Genomic DNA, 25461 nt, shown 5'->3' on the forward strand with positions numbered 1-25461 from the left:
TAAAATCGGTTTCTACATCCCTAAAGAATCAGTCCTAAGACTATATTTGTGTCAATAAGATTCTAAGAAGATATTCTCTTTGGTTTTCTTATGTTATATTCTGGATACTTATAATATTCTAAACGATAATTCGTCATTCTTATATCTCGGGTTCTTATAAAGTTTTTAGATGATATAATGTCTTATATTTTATATCGTTATAAGATTCTAAGCCGATCTTATGCCTATCCTATGTTATATTCTTTATACTATTACGATTCCAAGACGATCTTGTGTCCTTCTATATCTTATGTTAAATTGTGGATCCGAAGGAAATTGTGTTTTCCCAGAAAACAACTAACGGTCACAGTAGAACGATTACAAGAACAACACCTTATATTAAAAGAAACTTTAAACAACAAGAGATCAGCCATTTATTTTGTTTTATTCTAGCGATAGAATCTTCTGCGAAACGTAGTCATTGTAGGACATTTTAAAAGTCGTTTTAAACCATCAAACCCCAAAAAGTACAAAACTCTTTTTATAATGATTTAATAATAAACCTGTAATTACAATTGATCATAACTTATACAATAATTAAAAAGAGTACCCAATATCAAGTACAGGGAAAAAAATTAAAAAAAAAATTATTAAGAAAAATATACTCATGTATATTTCACATCATTATACCCTACACCACTATAGTGGGGAGGGTATTATACGTTTGTGCTGATGTTTGTAACATACAAAAATATTGGTCCAATACCCACCTTAAAGTATACCGATCGATTCAGAATCATTTTTTGAGTCGATTAAGACATGTCCGTCCGTCCGTCCGTCCGTCTGTCCGGCTGGCTGGCTGGCTGTCCATGTAAACCTTGTGCGCAAGGTACAGGCCGCAATTTTCAAGATAATTTGATGAAATTTGGACCAAGCATGTTTTTTGACACAAGGACGAAGCCTATTGAAAATGGTTGAAATCGGTCCATTATTTCACCTAGCTCCCATACAACCGTACCTCCCGATTTGAACTTTTTATGCTATAATTACGTCAAATATTCTGCTATCTCTCTAAAAATTGGCACAAATAAATTTTATATAAGTATAAATGATACTGCAGATTTTCGTAAGGATCGGCCTATATTTGACCCTAGCCCCCATACAAACCCCCCTTCAAAAAATGACTTAAACGTCTAAAATTGACTTGTAACCATTTGTATCGCAATGAAACTCAACAAAACTAACTGTTATTTAGAAATATATCCTTTTCCCAAATTTACCGAGGATCGGCCCATATTTAACATATATAAAGCCTCATTTAGAAATTTTAGTTTTTTTTATCAATAAATGGCTTAAATATTTTGGAATTATGGTAATATTCAACATAAAAGTTTCTTTACAAAAAATACAAATTTTATAAAAGTAAAAATTGTAAAAATATACTCATGGTGTAGGGTATCATATGGTCGGCCATGCCCGACTATACTTTCCTACTTGTTTTCAATTCAAAGTAATCGGTCATTGTCATTGATCATATACTTGATTAAGAGATATTGACCTTGACTTGCTAATACCGATTTATTTAACCGTATACAACGACAATGATTATAAAGAATAAATATTCTTTTTTTTTTTGTATATTTGTACACTTGTATAACAATAAATGAATAACTAAATAAATACAAAAAAAACAACATATTTTAATTGAACCAAATCTATATACAAATCTAACGCATACAACTACAGTCGTAAAACATTTTCAAGATCAGTTCATTAGTATTTGAAAGTACATGTAGCCAGTAAGTGAGTAAGTAAGTAGCTCTTCATCCGTATAATATCAACAACCAATTTGTTGGGATAGATCTTAGATGAAGATATACAAAGTATGACTAAAGACACAAACAATAAAAATAAACTACTAACTATTACTGATCATTTCCCGTCTATACTCTACACATCTCTATTAAGAATTTTGCTTTATTAATTCACAGTAGCAACAACAACAACAAAAACAAAAACAGCAGCAAAAACAATATCAATTAATTGGTCCACGACAAAAGGAAGAAATAAAAAAAAAATATTGTTCATATAAAAAGTGAATTGTATTTTATTATATTTATTTCTTTGGCTGTTTGTTTGTATTTTCAAACATAAACATTTAATGAATTTGTTTAACTTTATACGAAAAACACTTGCAGGCCGGTTCGGTTCAGTTCAGTTCAGTCGAGTTGGATGGCTGGTGGTTGATCACTACTCAGTCACAGGCAATATAATATTACGTCACAATTTCTTAAATCACATGCACTACTACATAGATATGTATATATACAAGTTAGCGATCTCACTCTCTATAGACTGGTATTTTTGTGTGACTGACTTCGACTATCTGGTTAAAATATTTTGCATACAAAACACACATTCCATAAATACAGTGGAAACTTTTAAAATCGCGCCAAAAAAATGAACTTTTTCGTATTTAACTTATTTTCGAATATTGTTCTTTTTTTAATAGTTGTTACTGTAAAGTTGAATTATATTTGCGCAGTCTTGTAGCTTATCGTCTGGTGCACCTCGATATGTTTCATTGCAAATATACCTCAATGTACTCGTGTCTGTTATTAATGTTTTTTTTTGTGGATTTTGTTTATAGAATAAAGAATTGACCTATAAACTTTTTTCCTCTTGATACACAAACAATTTCATTAACTGATCAATGGAATTGATAAAAAAGAAATAGTGGACACATTTTATTAATTTATATTTTAATCGATACTTTGAATAAGTGGGTGTATACGGTATTTAGACTTTTCAAAACCATAACAAAATTGTGTTATCTTTTCGGTTCGAAAAGAAAATTCCTCAAGGAATGATTAAAATATCTGCTAGGTGGGGGATCAGTTGATGTCTTTTAAGCATTAGGTGTAAGATCTCTTAATAAAAATTCACTTATTTCTGTTTTTGGATATTAAAATGCTAATCTAAAAATTCCAATATCTAAAAAGTTAATCCGATTTCAAGTTTTGAGTCTAGTAAACTCACCGAAGACGAGGCAGGAGCAAAATACAGTAGAAGTATACCTTTCTAAACGATTGGGCAAAACTGAGTCAAAATTTATTCATCACATCACACTTTCAAGATATCGTGTCAGATATTTATTTACACAAAATGTTGTCATATAGAACTCAACTAGAACTGAGCTCGAACTGAACTAGAACTGAACTAGAACTGAACTATAACTGAACTGGAACTGAACTAGAACTGAACTAGAACTGAACTAGAACTGAACTAGAACTGAACTAGAACTGAACTAGAACTGAACTAGAACTGAACTAGAACTGAACTAGAACTGAACTAGAACTGAACTAGAACTGAACTAGAACTGAACTAGAACTGAACTAGAACTGAACTAGAACTGAACTAGAACTGAACTAGAACTGAACTAGAACTGAACTAGAACTGAACTAGAAACTCTGAACTAGAACTGAACTAGAACTGAACTAGAACTGAACTAGAACTGAACTAGAACTGAACTAGAACTGAACTAGAACTGAACTAGAACTGAACTAGAACTGAACTAGAACTGAACTAGAACTGAACTAGAACTGAACTAGAACTGAACTAGAACTGAACTAGAACTGAACTAGAACTGAACTAGACTAGAACTGAACTAGAACTGAACTAGAACTGAACTAGAACTGAACTAGAACTGAACTAGAACTGAACTAGAACTGAACTAGAACTGAACTAGAACTGAACTAGAACTGAACTAGAACTGAACTAGAACTGAACTAGAACTGAACTAGAACTGAACTAGAACTGAACTAGAACTGAACTAGAACTGAACTAGAACTGAACTAGAACTGAACTAGAACTGAACTAGAACTGAACTAGAAACTGAACTAGAACTGAACTAGAACTGAACTAGAACTGAACTAGAACTGAACTAGAACTGAACTAGAACTGAACTAGAACTGAACTAGAACTGAACTAGAACTGAACTAGAACTGAACTAGAACTGAACTAGAACTGAACTAGAACTGAACTAGAACTGAACTAGAACTGAACTAGAACTGAACTAGAACTGAACTAGAACTGAACTAGAACTGAACTAGAACTGAACTAGAACTGAACTAGAACTGAACTAGAACTGAACTAGAACTGAACTAGAACTGAACTAGAACTGAACTAGAACTGAACTAGAACTGAACTAGAACTGAACTAGAACTGAACTAGAACTGAACTAGAACTGAACTAGAACTGAACTAGAACTGAACTAGAACTGAACTAGAACTGAACTAGAACTGAACTAGAACTGAACTAGAACTGAACTAGAACTGAACTAGAAATAGAACTGAACTAGAACTAGAACTGAACTAGAACTGAACTAGAACTGAACTAGAACTGAACTAGAACTGAACTAGAACTGAACTAGAACTGAACTAGAACTGAACTAGAACTGAACTAGAACTGAACTAGAACTGAACTAGAACTGAACTAGAACTGAACTAGAACTGAACTAGAACTGAACTAGAACTGAACTAGAACTGAACTAGAATGAACTAGAACTGAACTAGAACTGAACTAGAACTGAACTAGAACTGAACTAGAACTGAACTAGAACTGAACTAGAACTGAACTAGAACTGAACTAGAACTGAACTAGAACTGAACTAGAACTGAACTAGAACTGAACTAGAACTGAACTAGAACTGAACTAGAACTGAACTAGAACTGAACTAGAACTGAACTAGAACTGAACTAGAACTGAACTAGAACTGAACTAGAACTGAACTAGAACTGAACTAGAACTGACTAGAACTGAACTAGAACTGAACTAGAACTGAACTAGAACTGAACTAGAACTGAACTAGAACTGAACTAGAACTGAACTAGAACTGAACTAGAACTGAACTAGAACTGAACTAGAACTGAACTAGAACTGAACTAGAACTGAACTAGAACTGAACTAGAACTGAACTAGAACTGAACTAGAACTGAACTAGAACTGAACTAGAACTGAACTAGAACTGAACTAGAACTGAACTAGAACTGAACTAGAACTGAACTAGAACTGAACTAGAACTGAACTAGAACTGAACTAGAACTGAACTAGAACTGAACTAGGAACTGAACTAGAACTGAACTAGAACTGAACTAGAACTGAACTAGAACTGAACTAGAACTGAACTAGAACTGAACTAGAACTGAACTAGAACTGAACTAGAACTGAACTAGAACTGAACTAGAACTGAACTAGAAATGAACTAGAACTGAACTAGAACTGAACTAGAACTGAACTAGAACTGAACTAGAACTGAACTAGAACTGAACTAGAACTGAACTAGAACTGAACTAGAACTGAACTAGAACTGAACTAGAACTGAACTAGAACTGAACTAGAACTGAACTAGAACTGAACTAGAACTGAACTAGAACTGAACTGAACTGAACTAGAACTGAACTAGAACTGAACTAGAACTGAACTAGAACTGAACTAGAACTGAACTAGAACTGAACTAGAACTGAACTAGAACTGAACTAGAACTGAACTAGAACTGAACTAGAACTGAACTAGAACTGAACTAGAACTGAACTAGAACTGAACTAGAACTGAACTAGAACTGAACTAGAACTGAACTAGAACTGAACTAGAACTGAACTAGAACTGAACTAGAACTGAACTAGAACTGAACTAGAACTGAACTAGAACTGAACTAGAACTGAACTAGAACTGAACTAGAACTGAACTAGAACTGAACTAGAACTGAACTAGAATGACTGAACTAGAAACTGAACTAGAACTGAATATAAACTGAACTAGAACTGAACTAGAACTGAACTAGAACTGAACTAGAACTGAACTAGAACTGAACTATAACTTAACTAGAACTGAACTATAACTTAACTAGAACTGAACTATAACTGAACTATAACTGAACTATAACTGAACTATAACTGAACTATAACTGAACTGGAACTGAACTAGAACTGAACTAGAACTGAACTAGAACTGAACTAGAATTAAACTAGGACTGAAGTAGAACTGAACTAAAACTGAACTAGAACTGATAATAGAGATTAACATTTCGTTAATATTTTTTAAGAAACAAAGTTTTAATATTTGCTTTAAATATCAGTCATTAATTGGACATTATTTTATAAAAACCTAGCTTCCCGAAAACAAAAAGTCTAACTTGTTAGAATCAATTTATTATGAAAAAATCAATATTTATTGTTAAATTTATATTTTCCTTTAACCAAATATTTCAAGAGTACGGGTTTTTTTAATTTATGAAATATTTATAAATTACAATTTGTAAACCCCAATAAAAATGTTAATTTCCTAAATGATTTTTCTTAAAAACCCCCGATACTAAGAACAAAACCGGACTTAGCTTAAAATGTCAAACAAAATACAAATATAAAATAAATACATTTAAACAATATACTTATACTTATTTGTTACAAGTTTTTTTACAGAACGTTGTACTTAGGGTACTTGTTATTTTTTTTTTTGTATTTTTCTTTTCTGTGAAAAATTAATTAATAATTAAGTTTTAAGGTTATATAAGGAAAATGTACAAAATGTGGCAAGGCGGCGTCAGCTGTTTTGACACGTGTAGTTATCGCAACAAGGAGAAATTGTAGTTTTTTCTAAATTGTTTATAAATAGAATAATTAATCTTATTGTAACAATTTACAACCAGATGTTTAGTTTAATTACAAGTATTTTTTTTGTATACATATTTATGTACCATTTACAATTATTTTTCCGAGTCAATTTTTGTGTAGTTTTTGCATTGTTTTGTGCTTTTGGAGAAGATCCAATAAAAGTACTTGGAATATAAAACATGCAGTTGTTTTATTGTTTATTTCGCCATAAATTTGGCGATCACGTCATTTTTTAATAAATTGAACAAAAATATACTAAATGATCTATTTACTTGGTAGCATATGGAACAAAACAAAAAATGCAATTGTATTTATAATAACTGAAAAAAATCTTTGACATTGAGTTTTTATACAAATTTTGAACTTGCACCTTTATACTATAAATAAAAGAAAAACTTAAGCATTTTTTAATGCTTAATATTTTAACAGATAAAATTTCTTATTTCCGGCAAATATTTTCATTAATTAACTAAAAAGTAAATATAGAAAAATTTTAAATAAATAAATGAATAGTATTTAGCAAAAAGTCAGGCATTCCCCAAATTCATATTATTTATTTACAGCTTCCAAAATTTATTTACTATCTCTCTTGTGTTTACACTCTAAATATTTATTTAAATCAATTTATTTAGTGCTGCTCAATTTTCAGTGATTGTTAATCTTTTATTTACAAATCGCCAAAATTACCTTAATCATATCACCATGCAAGGTAATATTAATTAGTCAAATGAAAGCATTAATTTTACAAATATGCTTATAAAAGTCAGGACTAATGATGTAGTGTTGACCTCATGATACCCTAAGGTTGGCTTTTTGGAGGTTTACATGTTAAATTCTCATGTTCAATATAATTTGTAATTATAATCAAGAGTTTTCAGAATGGCCTCGAAAAGGATACCTTAATAAATTCATATTCTAGAAGTGGGAAAATTATGGCAATATATGGCAACAATTGATACATTTTCAATTTCTCTAGTGAATAATTGATAAGAGAGAATGAATTCTCGCAATTACAAATGAGACAAAAATCAGGGTTTCAAATAATAAATTCGATTTTGAGTTTTGGTTAATACTGAGGAAATTCCACGTATATATCGAATTTTTAAATTACCTGATTTTAGATGATTAGGAAAAGCTCAAACTAAGGAAATCAACTTTTTATATGAACTAGAAATAGAGGTGAACAAGAACTGAACTAGAACTTAACTAGAACTCAATTAGAACTGAACCAGAACTGAACAAGAACTTAACTAGAACTGAACTAGAACTGAACTAGAACTGAACTACAACTGAACTACAACTGAACTAGAACTGAACTAGAACTGAACTAGAACTGAACTAGAACTGAACTAGAACTGAACTAGAACTGAACTAGAACTGAACTAGAACTGAACTAGAACTGAACTAGAACTAGAACTGAACTAGAACTAGAACTGAACTAGAACTAGAACTGAACTAGAACTAGAACTGAACTACAACTGAACTACAACTGAACTAGAACTGAGCTACAACTGAACTACAACTTAACTAGAACTGAACTAAAATTGAAGTAGAACTGAACTAGAACTGAAAAAGTACTGAACTAGAACTAAACTAGAACTAAACTAGAACTGAATTAGAACTGAACTAGAACTGAACTACAACTGAACTAGAACTGAACTTGTTAATTAGTTTGAAACGAGGATGTATACACATCAAATCCGAAGAAATACACCTAGGCCTCTAACGGGCATGTTGTGCGCTCCTTAACCAGTGCCACGGGTGGAAATCGAACTCACAACCTCCGGTCTGGCAGACTAGAATACTAAGCACTAACCTACCGGAGGCCACAGACCACTGAACTCGAACTGCACTAGAACTAAAGTAGAACTCCATGCATATACTGCATATTAAACAAGAAATAACGAAATTGTGCTATATGGGAATTCAATTCTAATGCTAAAACCACTTATTCGGACATTCGGTCTCTAATTTAATTTTTTTTATCTATAATGATAGTATCTGTCTGATTGCTAGTTTTTTGAGTAAATTAAGCTTCTTTCTCACATGGATTTTTTTGCTACTTTATAACATTTGTAAATCTATACATTTAAAAAAAACAATATTTTTAATTTCCACTTAGTTAAATATCAGCAAACGAATGAACTCTTTAACAACTCTGTCAAAAATCTTTATTACTTTTATATAGCGAAATATTTTCTAAACAATTTTCAGATTTGCTCACTTTTGCACGACTTTTATTATACGAAAAAATAATAATAAACGATAGAAAATTAATACAAATTTCTATTACTCTATATACAAAACAGCACCATTAAAACTCACTCTCTTTCTCTAACTTACACACAAGAAATACATTTTTTCAATATAATGAAAATGATACGATACTCAATTAGATTCTTCTTTTTTTCCAGTTTTAAATTTACTCCAAATTGATTGGTTGGGGTATTGTTTGTTTGTTTGGCATTTCATTTTATTATATTTGATTTTATTGTATTGAATTGTATTATTGTATGCAAAGCATGGTATTATTTAAATGTATTTTACTTATTTATTTATTATTATCATTATTAGTACATATTGCTATTATTATTATAATTTCTACTCTCTCTTTCTTGCTCTATGGCTCCACGAAAAAAAAACTCTGGCTCACCCACTCATATATTATACTGAGAACGGCAATATTTAATTTTGATTAAAATTGGCATAAATAACCATCTACTCTAAATATTCCTTAAACTAATTCTAACAATTAGAACTGTGTGTATAACAGTTTTTTCTTTCTTTTCTAATACGTTTTTGTTTGAGTAAAAATGGTGGTATTAGAAGAGAGGAACTAGTATCTCTTCTAATATACCTTGTAGAGAGTAGAGTTTTGTGCGAGCGTTATTATTTGTAACGGTGTATTTATATTTGTTTTTGTTTTGTTTATTGTTTAAATATCTTTACAGTGCTAGCAGAGAAAACTTGTATAGTAGTGATCAACAACAACAGCAACAACAAAATCATCAATTTAAACAACAACAATTAAAGCAACAACAGCGCCAACAACCGCAACACCATTCGCATCAACATTTGCTGCGCCAGTCTCTGATCAACCTTACAAGCGCTCAGAACACACAGACTCAGACTGCTCCTCTATACAGTAGTCATTCGGATAATAACAGTTATTGTAGTGCCGTAACCACACAAGAAGGAGCAACCACCTCCGATCAAGATCAAGAACAACAATACCATCATCTACAGCAGCAAACGACTGGTGATCAAAACAGTGGTAGCGTTAGTTATCGGTCGCGTAATACGTCGCGTAAAAACAGTGATCACGTTTCGTCCTCTACGCGTAATCAGCTGCACAAATCGATATCGTGCAGTTGTGAGTCTCTTAAATGTGCACTAGTTGTTAGTGATACGTTACCGGCTGCAACATCCACCACCAACACCACAACACACACCACTAGTGCTAAAGGTGCGTCACGCAACTATTACGGTCTCAGCACCGACAACGACAACGAATTCTTACTTGACAGCGAAGTTAAACCACACCGCGAGGAGAAAGGTAGTGATTTCGGCAAGCCTAGCAGGCTAGGCGGCAACGCCAACACCACCTGCCCCCGAAGTTCAACAGGTGATGATCATCACTCACTGCAGTACGAGACATCATCAGCAGGCTTACGTTTTAGTAGCGTTTCAAAACAAAACTCTTACGATAGTGGTTCACCGCAGCTGTTGACCCTTGCGGACGCCAATCAGCGTTATCATCAGCAGCAACACAGCCCAACCAGTCGCCTATCGTACAGCCCCAACAGCAAAAGTAGTAGCTTGGCCATAGCCGATGATTATCAGGATTCACAGCAAACACAGGGAGATTTTAAACATCTAGTCGTTCATAATCTAAGCAACTCGGATCCGTTAAGCCAAACCAGCAGTTATAGTCATCATCAACTAGAAGACGTCAACAATTGTCCACTGCTAAAGACACATTATAGTGATTGTAATATTTATGCCAAGAACGAATTAGATTCGCAATCACAGCAACCGGACAAGCAGCAGTTGGTAAATAAAGCCTATATCTTCAAGTGCATCGGGAATAGTCCGTCTTTCCTGAAAACCAATAAAATCAAAGAACAGTCGCGTAAACTGAGAAATCTGTCGCTGAAAACTCATCCTACGGGCAAGAAAAAAAGTCAAATACTAGCCAAGTCAAACGCGGTGTCCGATAACTCTTTGCATCCGGGAGACAAGTATCTTAATCTCTACCTGGTGGAGAAGAAACAGCAACAACAACAACAGCAGCAGCAACAACAGTCGACATCAACTTCACCATCTGTGGCTTCCGGACACCAAGTGTCGCGACACAGTACCCCTTACATAGTGAACGGTGCTGTCAAGTCCTCATATCCCACATATCGTTCCTCAATTAAAAGTGAAACAGCCGTAAGTGCCGTCTTAGCAGCAGCCGCCGCAGCAGCCGCATCCGCCAACAGTAGCAATTCGTATTTGCAGCAACAGCAACAGGTATTCGGCGGCAAAAGTAGTAGTGTCAATTATTTATCCTCCAACCCAACCTCCAGCAAACAGCAGCCGCACCAGCAGCAATATAAAACAGCCAAAATTAATAACAAAGGCTGCAATCTGGTCAACAACGGCAACAAACTTAGTGTTAGCACTAATTCGTGCAATCGCCTACATGCCGGCTCACCCCATGCAATATCACCGAAAAGTTCTTTATCGAGTAACGGACATCTCAATAAGTATTGTCTGACCGATATAAGTCGTCGCAAAACCGAATTCAATCGACAGCTTAGTGCACCGACTGATTACACCCATCATTCATCGAGTAACGGTTCCCATCAGTCCACCAACGAGGTCGTTGGCGGCGAATCAACATCGACCGTTGCCAGTGCTGGCGTCAAAACACCAGCTTACTTGCAACAACATTCGTTACCCAATCAACAGCAGCAACAACAGAAAAATCCACAAAACCAACAGACACCACATACTACACACTATCAGCCCCATTATCATCAGCATCACCAACATCATCATCAGCAGCAACAACAGCTGCATCAACACCAACATCCCCATCATCAACAACAACTACTACAGCAGCAGCAACATCACTATCAACACAGTCAACAGCACCTTCCACAACATCACTCAGCAACAGTATTAACGAAACCAACATCGAACTCGTGTACGAACAGTTTTAATAGACGCCACATTAAACGTCAGAAAAATACGAAATTAAATGAAAGGTATGTATCACACACACATATTTATGTATGTATGTAGATAGATGATGATCAACTTAAGTATGTATGTAGACATACATACATTAATATGTATTATGTATGTATTTATATAGATAATGTATAATTCAAACATGCATTACAGCAGGTTAGTAGTTACTTTAAATGAATTTTTGAATTTAAAGAACATTTTTGTAAAGATTTAATTTAGGACGTAAAAGGGATTAAATATTACGGTATTAAGTCCATATTTCTATCGAATTTTCGCAAATTTTGGGCATCATTTCCCCAGTCAACACATGCTACTTCGAACTAATTTAAACAGATTTGTTAATGATGTTAGTGGTTAATGTTTTAATCTGCTTAGTCGGAAGTTTGTGAGAAGAGCACAGCTTTAACATATACAGCTTAAAGCTAACTAACTAGTGACGCATCCTTAAAAGCAGGATATATGTTACCTTAGATCCGAAGAAACAAACCAAGGTCGCTTTCGAATCCACGACTTCCGGACAGAAGGACTAGAACACTGCCGAATAAAGTCTTAGTTTGCGATATTCAAGATATTCAGACTAAACGAGACGAAACTTTTTATGGCAGTTTAGAGCTATTATTTTGGATAATCTATAACAAATACTTTTTTTGAAAAAGAAAAAAATCAACAATTGACCTCAAACCTTAACCTGATAAACAATCCAAATAAACAATAATCAGATTTAAAATATTTAAACAATTCTGCAAAGTCAGACTTTTACTTCCAAACAACAGTTCAGAGTCCAATATGCTGTTGTTATTTAAATGATCAAATTTTAAAACCTCAAAAATAAATAAATAAATAAAAATTAATCTTTTTTTCTCCCGATTATCAAAGATCAAAGCCCTCTTGTATACACTACGCTACTGTCTCATAAATTGCCAGTTGTACGCACTTTTGTTTAAACTAATATGCGGCACACTTATTATGTAATTACGATCACTGACAGACATTAAACCGCACAAACTTTTGCCAATTTATTAATGGCGTTTGTTTTAAGTTTTAACAGATCATTTGGAACTTCAGGGTTTTGTCTATTGGTTGGCAATTGTGTTTTTATTTTCTCTACAAATCTTAATTGGATTTATATTGAAACATGTTTTTATTGTAGTCATAAAAACAAAGTTTAATTTGTATTTAAATTTTGTGGCTTTAAAACTTACAGAGATATGTTAAGTTTGTGAGAGAGTTGGTGAACTAGATGAGAATTATATTTTCAATGATCTTAATTTTATAGAAACCAAATAACCGCATTCGTGATCGAATGATCGATAAATTTGACAAATTCCAAGAGAACGCGTATTTAAGATCGTTCATCGATCATAATTTTATAGGAACCGTGATCGAATGTTCGATAAATTTGAAGTACCCGACCTTTATGATCATTAAACTACATCCAAAAGAACGCGTATTTACGATCGTTCACTTCGACACCAAGTTACAGCACTGGTGAATCATCGCATTCCTGATCTTTATTGGTCATTTAACTACATTCATAATTACGCGTATTTATGATCGATCGGAACTAAATTACCGCATTTGTGATCGAATAATTTATTAAAATTCATTACTAAACATAAACGATCAGTTTTACTCGATCAATAGTTTGCTAGTTTCGCTATAGATTCATTACCAGGAATTCTAAAATGAATAAGTTTAATTTCTGATCGATCATATTAAAAATAAATTAAGTAGAAAATATAATTAAGGAGATGTCATGATCACATTATTTCGATCGGGTATTAGTTAGAAATTCTTATTAAACTTTGACCTCTTACTTGCAAAGAAGAACTTTCAGTGCATGTGTTCAATGTTAAAACGTTTCTACTTGTTTGCCTTAAGAAGTCGCACGTAAGTTATCGATCATAACGTGAGTGAAGAACAGAATTCGTGATCGAATGATCGATCATATCGAGAACAAATTTCATGTCTGTATTTCTTATTGAAATTTAACTCTCCACCGAATGTCTTAAAAAGCGTGAACTATGTGTGCTTATTATTCACTAAATTTTAAATGTTATTTCGATTCGAACAGCAACTTTAAGTCCAAGAAATCTGCATTTTGAAAGCTTGAAAACTATGAGAAGAACTTTTCCCAAAGTTTGTGTCTAACAAAAATCGCTTCAACCTAACCTATCTTTCAATATCAATAACTAAACTACTTTTCTAACATTAAAGGGTACCCACAATTCGTCTTAACCAAAAATAATCGATTGGAATTTCAAGTAAACTCATAAAAAATCATTTAACAAAAACTAAAACATTAAATAACAATTTTTATGAGCACCCAACAATTGTTGTAATACAACATGTTTGTAAAACTGCTGACACCGCAATGGTCAACCTTGAGATGGAAGCCTTAAATAAATCACAAACAATATCAACATACAAAATTTGTTTTCAAATGACAGCAGAGTTAGCAAAACTTTTTCTAAAACTTAAACAATCTCAAAATAAATTTCTCAAATCTTCTAACAAAATCAATCAATTTTTTTCAAAATATATATATTAAACAATAAATTCAACGAAAGATATGAATAATATTCATGATTATTATTATTATTTATATTTTCATGCCATCATTCCAAATCAACAACAAATCAATGAAATAATGAAAATTAAAATCGTAATCAAATAGAAAAACACCAAAAGAAATGAAAGAGATATTCTTGACATTGATCTACAACAATTTCAACAACATTCCGCGTAATATTTATCTACAAGTTTGATTTGTGTTCTTCATTTATTAGGTTGTTATTATTTTAAGTTTGTGTTTCTATGTATGTGTGTGTGTGTTTGTGTGAAAACTGTTTAATATGTAGATTCCTATATTTGTAAAGAAAATTTTTAATTAATATATGAAACATTTATATTATTTTATACTTAAAACAAATATAATAACAACAACAACAAGAAGAGCAATAACAATAACAATAACAAAAAAACAAGTACTGCTATTTATAACAAGTACAAAAAAAAATGAAATAAATTACAAAAATCTCAAAACCCCATGTGTTCAGTATTTTTGTTTAATACGCGTACTATTTATACAAAAATATAATACTTATAGTCAGCATCATTAAGTTGTGGTGGGGAGTTGTTTAATTTTGTAATTGTTTTTGTTGTACCATGGAGATTTTTAAGATGATCTAGATGTTGATGGGTACTTAAGATTTAATTTTTATAAATCTCTATAGTTCTTAAAGTGTAACACCAACAGGTTCAATAATTCTCGAAAATTTATTATAAAATTATTTTAAAATCATATTAAAATTTTGAAACATCAAAAACATGCTTTATAAGCTGGTGAATGCCGAGGCGAATTCAAGCAAAGTCGAGCTAAGAAAATTCATGCATAAACTGGTTTATATAAATCAGTCTAAAGTGTGATCAATAATCTTGTTTATAGTCTTTTATATATATTCTTATCGTCTACATTTGTCTGTAGCCTACACAATTATACACCCTTGGTACTAAATTGACACTAAAGTGTTTATAATTTTTCAATAACATCCTTTGTCAAAGTTTATACATAAGTACGTACAACAACACTATGTTATCAGATAACGGATTGTATCAATTTTGGTACTTTTCTACCGGTTTTTTCCCTCTCTGTAGTTTTGAAATTCGTTAATAATGAAGCCTATAAACTCGTCTATGGTCTCATTAATAAAATTATTTATAATATCGGCAAATGTAATCTATAATGTCGCCTTTAAACAAATCTGTAAACTTGTCTAATATTTTGTCTATAAACTTGCCTAAAATCTCGCCTATAAATGTGTCTATAATGTTGTCCATATAAACATATTCCTGTATACAGTTACGATAATAACTCATCTCTTAACATGTGCAAAGTACCGCTTATAAAGTGATCTGTAGTCTCGTTTAAAACATTGACTGGTCTACAGTCTCGTTCTCATCTATAGTTTGTCCTATAAATTAATGCTAAACTCGCGTGAAAACATTTCTATAAAATTGTCTGTAGTTGTTTCTATGGTCTCGTGAATATGTTTGTCTATGCCTCGTCACATCTTCAAACCAGAGATACAAGCCAAGACAACTCCAAAGAGCGGCAGCTGGCCGCTGGTAATATTTTGCAAGCCGCGCGCCGCTGACTACTTTCGGCTCAAAAGCTATGCCAGCTTAAACGTAGCCGCTGATAAAGATTGGAATCGCACATGTATTTTATAGAAACTAATTTCACCAATTTGAACGTAGTCGTTCTATAATCTATAGTTTATCTATAATCGTTTAAAAACTTGTCTCGTTTATAAAATTATCTATAAACTTTTTTGTAGTCGTGTCCATGGTCTCCTCAATAAATTTGTCTATAGCCTAGTTTATATTAAACTCTATAAACTTGTCTGGTCTATAGTCTAGTCTTTTAACACGTTTATGGTCTTATCTATACATTAGATTTGTCTGTTATCTGTTCTATTTCTCGTCTTTAGTCGTTTCCATAATTTTATCTATAGTCTTGCCTAAACGATATTTTATCAGCTCTTCGTCTGCCTGCTTGTCTTTAAACTCGTTTATAGTCTTCGCTACATTGTCATTTTTTAACTCGTCTATCGCATTTAAATGCATCTCATTAATCTTTGGTATCGTTTTTAAACTCGTCTATATTCATGTCTATCGCCTTTAAATTTAACTCCCTAAAGTTGATAGACTAACTAGTCTACAGTCATGTCTATGATCTTGTCTATATTATTGCCTATATATCTGTCTATTATCTTGTTTATAACCTGCAAGTTTGTCTATTCACTTGTCTAAAGTCTTTTTTACATTATAGTTTTTAAACTCGTTTATATTCATCTCCCTAATAAACTCGTCGAAAAACTTGTTTTATCAAATTTGTTTATAAACTCATCTTAAACTTATTTGTAGTCTCGTCTATTAACTCATCGCGTATGTAGTCTATTCTCTCTATCTGTAGTTGTCTAAGAACTTGTGATAAAATATTACCCGATTATATTATGACAAGATATGTAAGACAAAACCCTATTTTAAATAAAAATATTAACCAAATTATTATAAGAAAAAAGGTGCTAAAAATTTAAACCTATTCGATGGGCCATAATCCGGAAATCATAAATTTATAAAATATATTTTCTTGCAATATTAAAAATAAAATATTTAAAAAATTAGTTTTTATAACAAATAAAACCTAATTATTTTCTTAAGAATAATTTGTTTACAAAAAATTATAATTTATATATTTTTTTAATAATCTAAACAATAAAAAAATCGAAAAAAAAACTAAATTTATTATTGTTTTTATTACTAATCGTTTTAATATAATTTTTTAAAAATTTGAAAAGTTTATTTTGTATTCATATTAATTATACTACTGACTGAGTGACTGACTGACTGATTGACTGGCTCTTCCAATCAAAGTTCATACATACATATTTGTTTTCATTTCTTTCTAAACTTATGTTTATTAATGTATCTTCATCATTTTGTATAATAATTCTTAATTTATTATTATTTTGTTTGTATGTTTGTTTTCTTTTTTATTTTCAATTTATTAATCTCTGACTGGCTAAAGTGGTGTATAAATTAATTTAAAAAAATAACAAAAAAAATTTATTAAAAATTCGATTTAATTTATTAAACATTATGCATACGTAACGTACAATAACATCAACAGAAAAGAAGAAAAAAAAAAACAAATAAATACTAGTAATAATAAAATAAAAATAAGAAAAGAAAAGAAAAAAATACTCAAGTGCCAAACAGGTTATCATCATTATCATCTTAATAAAGACGATGATCTTGTTGGCTGACTGTTTAGGAATAGAATGGAAATGTTATGCCGGCCAGAGTAAAGTAAATAAATTCCACAAAAAAAAAAAACAGTAGCAAGCACACTTTTGAATTTATATTTTTTATATTATCTTTTTTAAGAAGGAATATTTTTTTCCAAACAACTAAATAATAATCATAAAAAATCTAGTTTCATAAACTGTTGCAGGGAATCACGGAAACAAACAGAAATATTTTAGACAGACAGACCAACACACACATGACCATTGTGCAAAAATTCAATTTTAAATTCTAATTCAAAATAAAACAAAAATTTCATTTATTGAAAAGTAAAGATAAACAAATAAAAACCAGACTGTGGTGTGTTTTTCTTGAAATTGATTATTTTTGTCTTGTTCTTTCTCATTTTTTTTGGTCTATATGTATATAAACAATCTCCAAAAATAAAGATTTTTTCTAAAGTTTTCATATAATTAATATTAGTAATTAATTAAAATTAATTTATATTTTGAAATATGTAGAAACTTTTTGAAAGGTTAATTTTAAAAATAACTATTGGTAATTTATAAACGACGTGTTATTGAAATATTAAATAAGAAACGAAGACGTATTTTAAAAATAATTTGAATTATTTTACATAGTCTAGTCTATAGTCTAGTCTATAGTCTAGTCTATAGTCTAGTCTATAGTCTAGTCTACAGTCTAGTCTATAGTCTAGTCTATAGTCTAGTCTATAGTCTAGTCTATAGTCTAGTCTATAGTCTAGTCTATAGTCTAGTCTATAGTCTAGTCTATAGTCTAGTCTATAGTCTAGTCTATAGTCTAGTCTATAGGCTAGTCTATAGTCTAGTCTAGTCTATAGGCTAGTCTATGGTCTAGTCTATAGTCTAGCCTTTACTCTATTCTATAGTATCTATGACCGATATTTTACAAAAGTCAAAGTACGCTACCTTAGTGCTATTTTCTATATATAGGTCTCAGTGAGAATCTAAAATAACGTTAGTTTTGAAACGCTTATTTAATAAAAGCATGAACAGAATTTTCGGCTACCGTTTTCAGAAGTTTTTGTTTTTTATAGATAAATATACTTTTTAAAGTAAATAATAAAAAAAATTAATATTTATTTATGATTTGTATCATTTTTTCGAGAAAAGATAAAAATTTAATGGAAAATTTAATGAAATCTGGGGCAGATTTTTATGAAATTTAAAAAAAAAACTATTTTTGCGTGTAAATTACAAAAAACTAGTCACCTTACCAAGAATTTTTTTATAATAAAAAAATATTTAAATCCATTTAAACAATGCGCGAGTATTAAGTTTTTATTACATTAGATGTTTTTTCACAAATAATTGTAATTCCAAAGCTAATAAGCAAACACTGTTAAAATATTTACAAAACTATATCAATATATCGTGATTGCTTCCACGTTTTGTTTTATTTTGTTTTGTGAGCATTTTGAATGTGTTTGTATTTTAGTTGAATTTTTATAGATCCAAAGTAGTAAATTATTTATAAACAACACATGTGTGACGTGAATATAAAATCATAATAATAAACATATTTAGCCGCAAAACAGGTAGCACCTAAAGCAAAGCAAAGTAATTTTGATTCTTTCCTTTTTTGCATTTAACTGTAAAACAACAACAAATTGCAAAAAAAACTTAATTAAAAACTTTTTCAATTGACTTCATGTGGCCGATCAATTGCTCTCGAGTGTAAGAGTTTTCGGTCAATCGATCGTTCAACTGAGAAATGCTGATTATTTCTACAAAATGACAGTGTCAAGTACACTTGATTTTCGTCCTCGCTTTGCAATTTTTTTTATATATATTCATACATACATAAACATACTTATAAACGTTTAGTTGTTAGTTTACCGTTATTATTGTCATTATTATATTTACATACATATATAGTTTTTTGTTGGTATAATTATTTTGTTTGTAGAGTTTGCGCACAAACAAAATAAAATAAAATACTAACAACACTTTCATTATAATTATAATAACAAAAATGTTTTAGCAACAAAATCAAAAAGAAAATTAAAAACAAGAAATGAGGGAGAATCTGAAAAACAAAACAGTAACAAACAATTCAGAAACTTTGTGTGTTTTAATTAAGAGCGTGGAGAAGAAAAGAACTATTCAGAATTTCACAAACAATTAAATGTGTATGATCGGTATTATTATAAAGAATGAAGTTCTATGAACTCATCTCATATATTGCTCATTTGCTTTACCATACTGTCATAATCCAAAATTCGGGTTTTATAAATATAGTAAGTAGTATGTCATTAAAATTTCAAAGCCATTTTTCTCGAAACGTCTTTTATTGAATATGCCAATCTTGTAGTAAATTATCAACTTGTAAGTGTTTGTTGTGAGAATACGGGTGGTATGAGTGATATTTTTTAAACCAAATTCATCATTCGATCTAAAATCTCAAAATGTTGGATACAATGAAAAATTAATTTATTATTTAGTTAGTTAGTTAGTTAGTTTGTTAGTTTGTTAGTTTGTTAGTTTGTTAGTTTGTTAGTTTGTTAGTTTGTTAGTTTGTTAGTCAGTTAGTTAGTTAGTTAGTTAGTTAGTTAGTTTGTTAGTTAGTTAGTGAGTAAGTTTGTAGTCTATAGTCTAGTCTATAGTCTAGTCTATAGTCTAGTCTATAGTCTAGTCTATAGTCTAGTCTATAGTCTAGTCTATAGTCTAGTCTATAGTCTAGTCTACAGTCTAACCAATAATACAGTTGATATTCAGTTTAAAGTCTATTTTATAATCAGTCTAGAATAATTTTAGTTTATTATTTTATTTGTATTTTCTTTATACGGGAGTATTAAGTATTTCACAATTTATTTTTTCTACACTTGCATCATACACCATTGTTAATCGACTACTATATATATGTATATAAGAATTTAAGAACCCCTGCTATTGTTTACATAGCCACTAGCAGTGGTTTGTTTGGTTAATTTGCGGTTAACATGTGTACATTGACGAACAAATATTGTTTAAAATTAGCAATTTAAAAATAATATAGAAAATAAAATAACTTTTACATATTTCTATATCGGCCAAAAAATATAACATTTCTATAGATCCTAAAGAGAACAACAATGAACCAACAAAAAAACACACTCACACACTTTTTTCACTATCAAATGCACAATTATGATAAAAATTAATTGTATTATTTTTATTTATAGAATGAATACTCAAATACTTGTAACGTACATATTTATATTGCCTTGAAACTTTCGGATAATCAAAGCATTGCTTTACTATACAAAAAGTTTTAGTTTTTTTTCAATTTCGAGTATGATGATGTAGTTTGAACAGCACAAACATATGTATATTGTTATTTTTTTATAAATATAATAGTTTTATATGTTCATTTGTGTGTGTTTGAGTTTCGAGTTTTTGCCCCAAGTATTGTCATCCTTCAAAAACTATAAATGTATAACAATCACTATTGGGGATAAACAAAACTTTGTTGTTTGTTTTGTTATTCTTTATATTGTTGTTGTTGTTATTATTTGTTTACAGTTTCCAGTTTAATTCATTTTATTATAGTGAGAGTGAATGAGTTACTGAAGAATTAGTGAGTGAATGTGAGAGTGACTGAATGTGTATTTGTTTTGGGAACAAATACTAGTAACTGTTGTTGTCACATGTCAACGTCATATTTATTTAGCGTTTTTTTTTTGCTTTTTGTTTTTCTTTTCAATTTCCTGGTAAAATTTTTGGAAAAGTACAAAAACTTTTTGGGTAAAGTTTAATTTAATCTTTTCTATAGTTTGTTTAATTTATTTAATAACAAAGAAAATTATATGGCTCCAGAGGAAAGTCTGTTAGACTGGAGATCCTAGGTTTAATTCACACTAGAAAAAGGAACGCACAAAAGGCCCGATGGGAGCATTGGTGTATTTCTTCGAATTTAATCCTAAGAGCTTTCTTACTTAACTACTTTACGAAAAAACTAACTAACTAGCCAACTAACTAACTAACTAACTAACTAACTAACTAACCAACTAATTAACTACATAACTAACTAACTGATCATGATAAGACTGTTTACGGTACACACATACCATACATGATCAGTTTACGGATCACATTTGGGGTTTACGAAAAAGTTTAAGAATCGCAAAAATACTTACACAAAGTTTAGAACTCTTTTTTTGTGAATATTTCTTAGATTTTAGGGAAAAATAAAATATTACCAGCAACCTTTTAAATAATTTACAAAATTAAATAAATTTTCTTATTTCCTCTTCATTCCAGACTACTACGTCGTGATAGTGAAGATTCCTCTGTTCGATGCTCGTACTGTTCAGTACTAAATGTCAATGAGAACGATTTAAGGAGATCATTTGAGAATACCTGCACCGATTCATTGGTAACAGCTTTTGATGATGAGGCTTTACTAATATGCGACCAAGGAAACGAAATGGCAAGCACAAAGGTTTATTTTTATACACAAAGAAAGATTAGGTGACACCCAATCCATCTAACGCCCACCAAACCATCAACACAAAAACAGCACTCAACAACATCAATGCATTCTATAATCATCACAATCACTAACTCATTCATTCACTCACTCATCATTGAAAACCAATTTGGCTTCATCATCATAACCATTATTATCTCAACATCATCATCATCATAATGGATTAAATTATAATGCAAATGTTTAATTAAATTCAACTTTTATTACAAAAAGAAAAAAATCAATCGCTCTCATTATACAAATGAAATGCAAACGTGTGTAATTTGTGTTTTTGTTTTTGCTTTTTGCAAATACATATTTTGATTTGTAACTATTTGTTTAGAAATTGTTAAAATATTTCAATTTTATTTATTTATAGAACACATACGTTTATTTAGTTTGTAGTATTTAGTGAAAATAAATAAATAATATAAATGTTTGTATATTTTTATAACAATTCATTTAGTTTATTTTAATTTAGTTAATTTTTTCGTTTAGTTTGTGTCAATTTAAAATCACATTTCAGTCAGACAATTTACATTCACATTCCATTCATACACACATACGATTCGCATTTCACATTCACATTACTCTAGTAGCAACTACGGGGGCTACAGCTCACGAACTTGACTTTTTTTATTTTTGAAATTCTTTTGTTATATTTTTTTTTTTTGTTAAATAATTTTGCAAAAAAAAAAAAAGAAAAGAAGAAAAAATAATAATTTACATGTGTCACTTAAAGGTGGCATTTAGCGAAAACTATTTGCTGATTACTGGTTACAAAATCACATTTGTAGGTTCACTTTGATGACGTATCGTTGTACGGGACTCCGAAAGAGGAGCCAATGCCTTCCATCCCCATTGTTTCGGAAAAAGTTTCAGCGAATTTCTTAAAAAGTCAATTGCAATCATGGTTTCAACCAACCGACAATCGGTTGGCCATGAAACTATTTGGCAGCCGCAAGGCCTTAGTCAAAGAAAGAATACGTCAGAAGACTTCCGGACATTGGGTTATTCACCCATGCAGTTCATTCAGGTAATTTATTGTTACAAAAAACAGTTTGATTATTTTTTTGAAAATTGTGTATAATTTTTATTTTTTTTGTTCTCTGTTACAGGTTTTATTGGGACCTTTGTATGCTTTTATTATTAGTAGCAAATCTTATTATCCTGCCAGTCGCAATATCATTCTTCAACGATGATCTAAGCACACGATGGATTGCCTTTAACTGCCTAAGTGATACTATTTTTTTAATAGATATTGTAGTCAATTTTAGAACAGGTAAATTGTTTAAATAAGTTTTTAACTTTTAAAGTAAAAATTAAACTTATGAAACTCATAGAAACTGAATTAGGACTGAACTATAACTGAACTAGAACTGAGATAGAACTGAAATAGAACTGAACTAGAACTGAACTGAACTAGAACTGAACTAGAACTGAACTAGAACTGAACTAGAACTGAACTAGAACTGAACTTGAACTGAACTAGAACTGAACTAGAACTGAACTAGAACTGAACTAGAACTGAACTAGAACTGAACTAGAACTGAACTAGAACTGAACTAGAACTGAACTAGAACTGAACTAGAACTGAACTAGAACTGAACTAGAACTGAACTAGAACTGAACTAGAACTGAACTAGAACTGAACTAGAACTGAACTAGAACTGAACTAGAACTGAACTAGAACTGAACTAGAACTGAACTAGAACTGAACTAGAACTGATCTAGGACTGAACTAGAACTAGAACTGAACTAGAACTAGAACTGAACTAGAACTGAACTAGAACTGAACTAGAACTGAACTAGAACCGAACCGAGTTTCAAGGTTGCTATTTAGAATAATACTGTTCTACATAGAACTAATTTTTGGCAGAAACTTAAAATTTCCTATTCTCTTTTTCTTTCTCTCTCTGTAGGAATTATGCAACAAGACAACGCTGAACAAGTTATTTTGGATCCCAAGCTTATAGCCAAACACTATTTAAGAACATGGTTTTTTCTTGATTTAATTTCATCGATACCATTGGATTATATATTTTTGATTTTCAATCAAGTAAGTAGGTGCGCTAAAACAGATCGCATCGTCGTTAATTCAGATTATGAAATTGCAGGACTTCTCCGATTCCTTTCAAATTTTACATGCCGGTCGTGCCCTACGAATATTACGCTTAGCTAAACTCTTATCATTGGTCCGATTGTTGCGCTTGTCCAGGCTGGTGCGCTACGTATCACAATGGGAGGAAGTATATGTAAGTATTAAAATAGCCATTTTTGTACTTTCTCTAGTTGTTGCCTGATTGATGCCTTTGCCTTGGCCTTGGCCTATAATTATGCGTTCTTCTTTCGTTATGTTTTTTTTGTTATATTTTGTGTTTACTATCCTACTTTGTTTTGAGTTATAAACAAACTTCAGTTTTAATATTTCCTTGCGTTTTTTTTTACTTTCGTCAAACAATTTTCTCTCTCTTACTAAAACCAAAAAATAAGAATTTATAAAAGAAATCAAAAACCAAATGACGAAAAATCTATACTTTTTTTTAATAATTTTCCTTTTTTTAGTTTTGTATATTAAGTGTTTTTTTGTTTTGTTTTTTTTTTTAACAAAAAAGTTTGGAAGGTGATTATCGTATTAATGTCAACTGTCATGTTTGTTTCTCTTTTTCCTCAAATCCTACCCCAAACTTTCTCTCTTTCGCTCTTTTACCCCTCATTTATTTGTCAAAATAATTAACGTTAGGAGTTTTCATTTCAATATTTGTCCTTCATTTTGTAATTTTTATTTAATTTGTTGTTTAGTGTTGATATAAATGTTGTTTTCCTAAATGTTAATGTTTAATTCAATTATTACAAATAAATCTATTGTGTTTTTCCTGGATTTATTTATTAATATTTATTTAAATACCTCTAAATACTTGGAAAATCTTATCCACAAACATTTACATAAATTATCATAATTTTGTAAAAATTTTATAATAATTACTATCTAAACTCTCTACAACTACTACTACTACTACTCTACAAGATTATACTTAATATAAAAATCCACTTGATTTAATTTTGATTTTTTTTCACTTATTTATAAACCTTGCAAACCTACGCCATTTCATGCTGGGCTTAATCATCTACAAACAAACAAAAAATGGCCTCTAGCCTTTAGTCTTTTTAACTCTCAGCTGCAGCCTCTGTAACAGTCGTATATATTTCTAATTAAATTCTTCTATTGTTTTTTTTTTAATGAATGTCTAATATTTATTTATTTATC

The 25461-nt window shown here is 30.7% G+C and overlaps 1 protein-coding gene across 11 annotated transcripts in view; it reads left to right on the forward strand.

Moving 5' to 3' along the window:
* The window catches only part of LOC111678541, a 70087-nt gene that overhangs the window by 24439 nt on the left and 20187 nt on the right, over positions 1-25461 (forward strand). For 4 of the 11 annotated variants that reach the window (XM_046955291.1, XM_046955290.1, XM_023439928.2 and 1 more), the window contains 6 exons: positions 9602-11905; positions 21986-22166; positions 22991-23229; positions 23312-23475; positions 24116-24252; positions 24296-24448. In XM_046955291.1, coding sequence (XP_046811247.1) covers positions 9602-11905; positions 21986-22166; positions 22991-23229; positions 23312-23475; positions 24116-24252; positions 24296-24448 — 3178 coding nt within the window. The remainder of the gene's footprint in view (positions 1-9601; positions 11906-21985; positions 22167-22990; positions 23230-23311; positions 23476-24115; positions 24253-24295; positions 24449-25461) is intronic. The other 7 variants (XM_046955292.1, XM_046955296.1, XM_023439925.2 and 4 more) reach the window with 3 other exon arrangements.

Source organism: Lucilia cuprina, chromosome 6 (assembly GCF_022045245.1).
Source record: "Lucilia cuprina isolate Lc7/37 chromosome 6, ASM2204524v1, whole genome shotgun sequence".
NCBI lineage: Eukaryota > Metazoa > Arthropoda > Insecta > Diptera > Calliphoridae > Lucilia > Lucilia cuprina.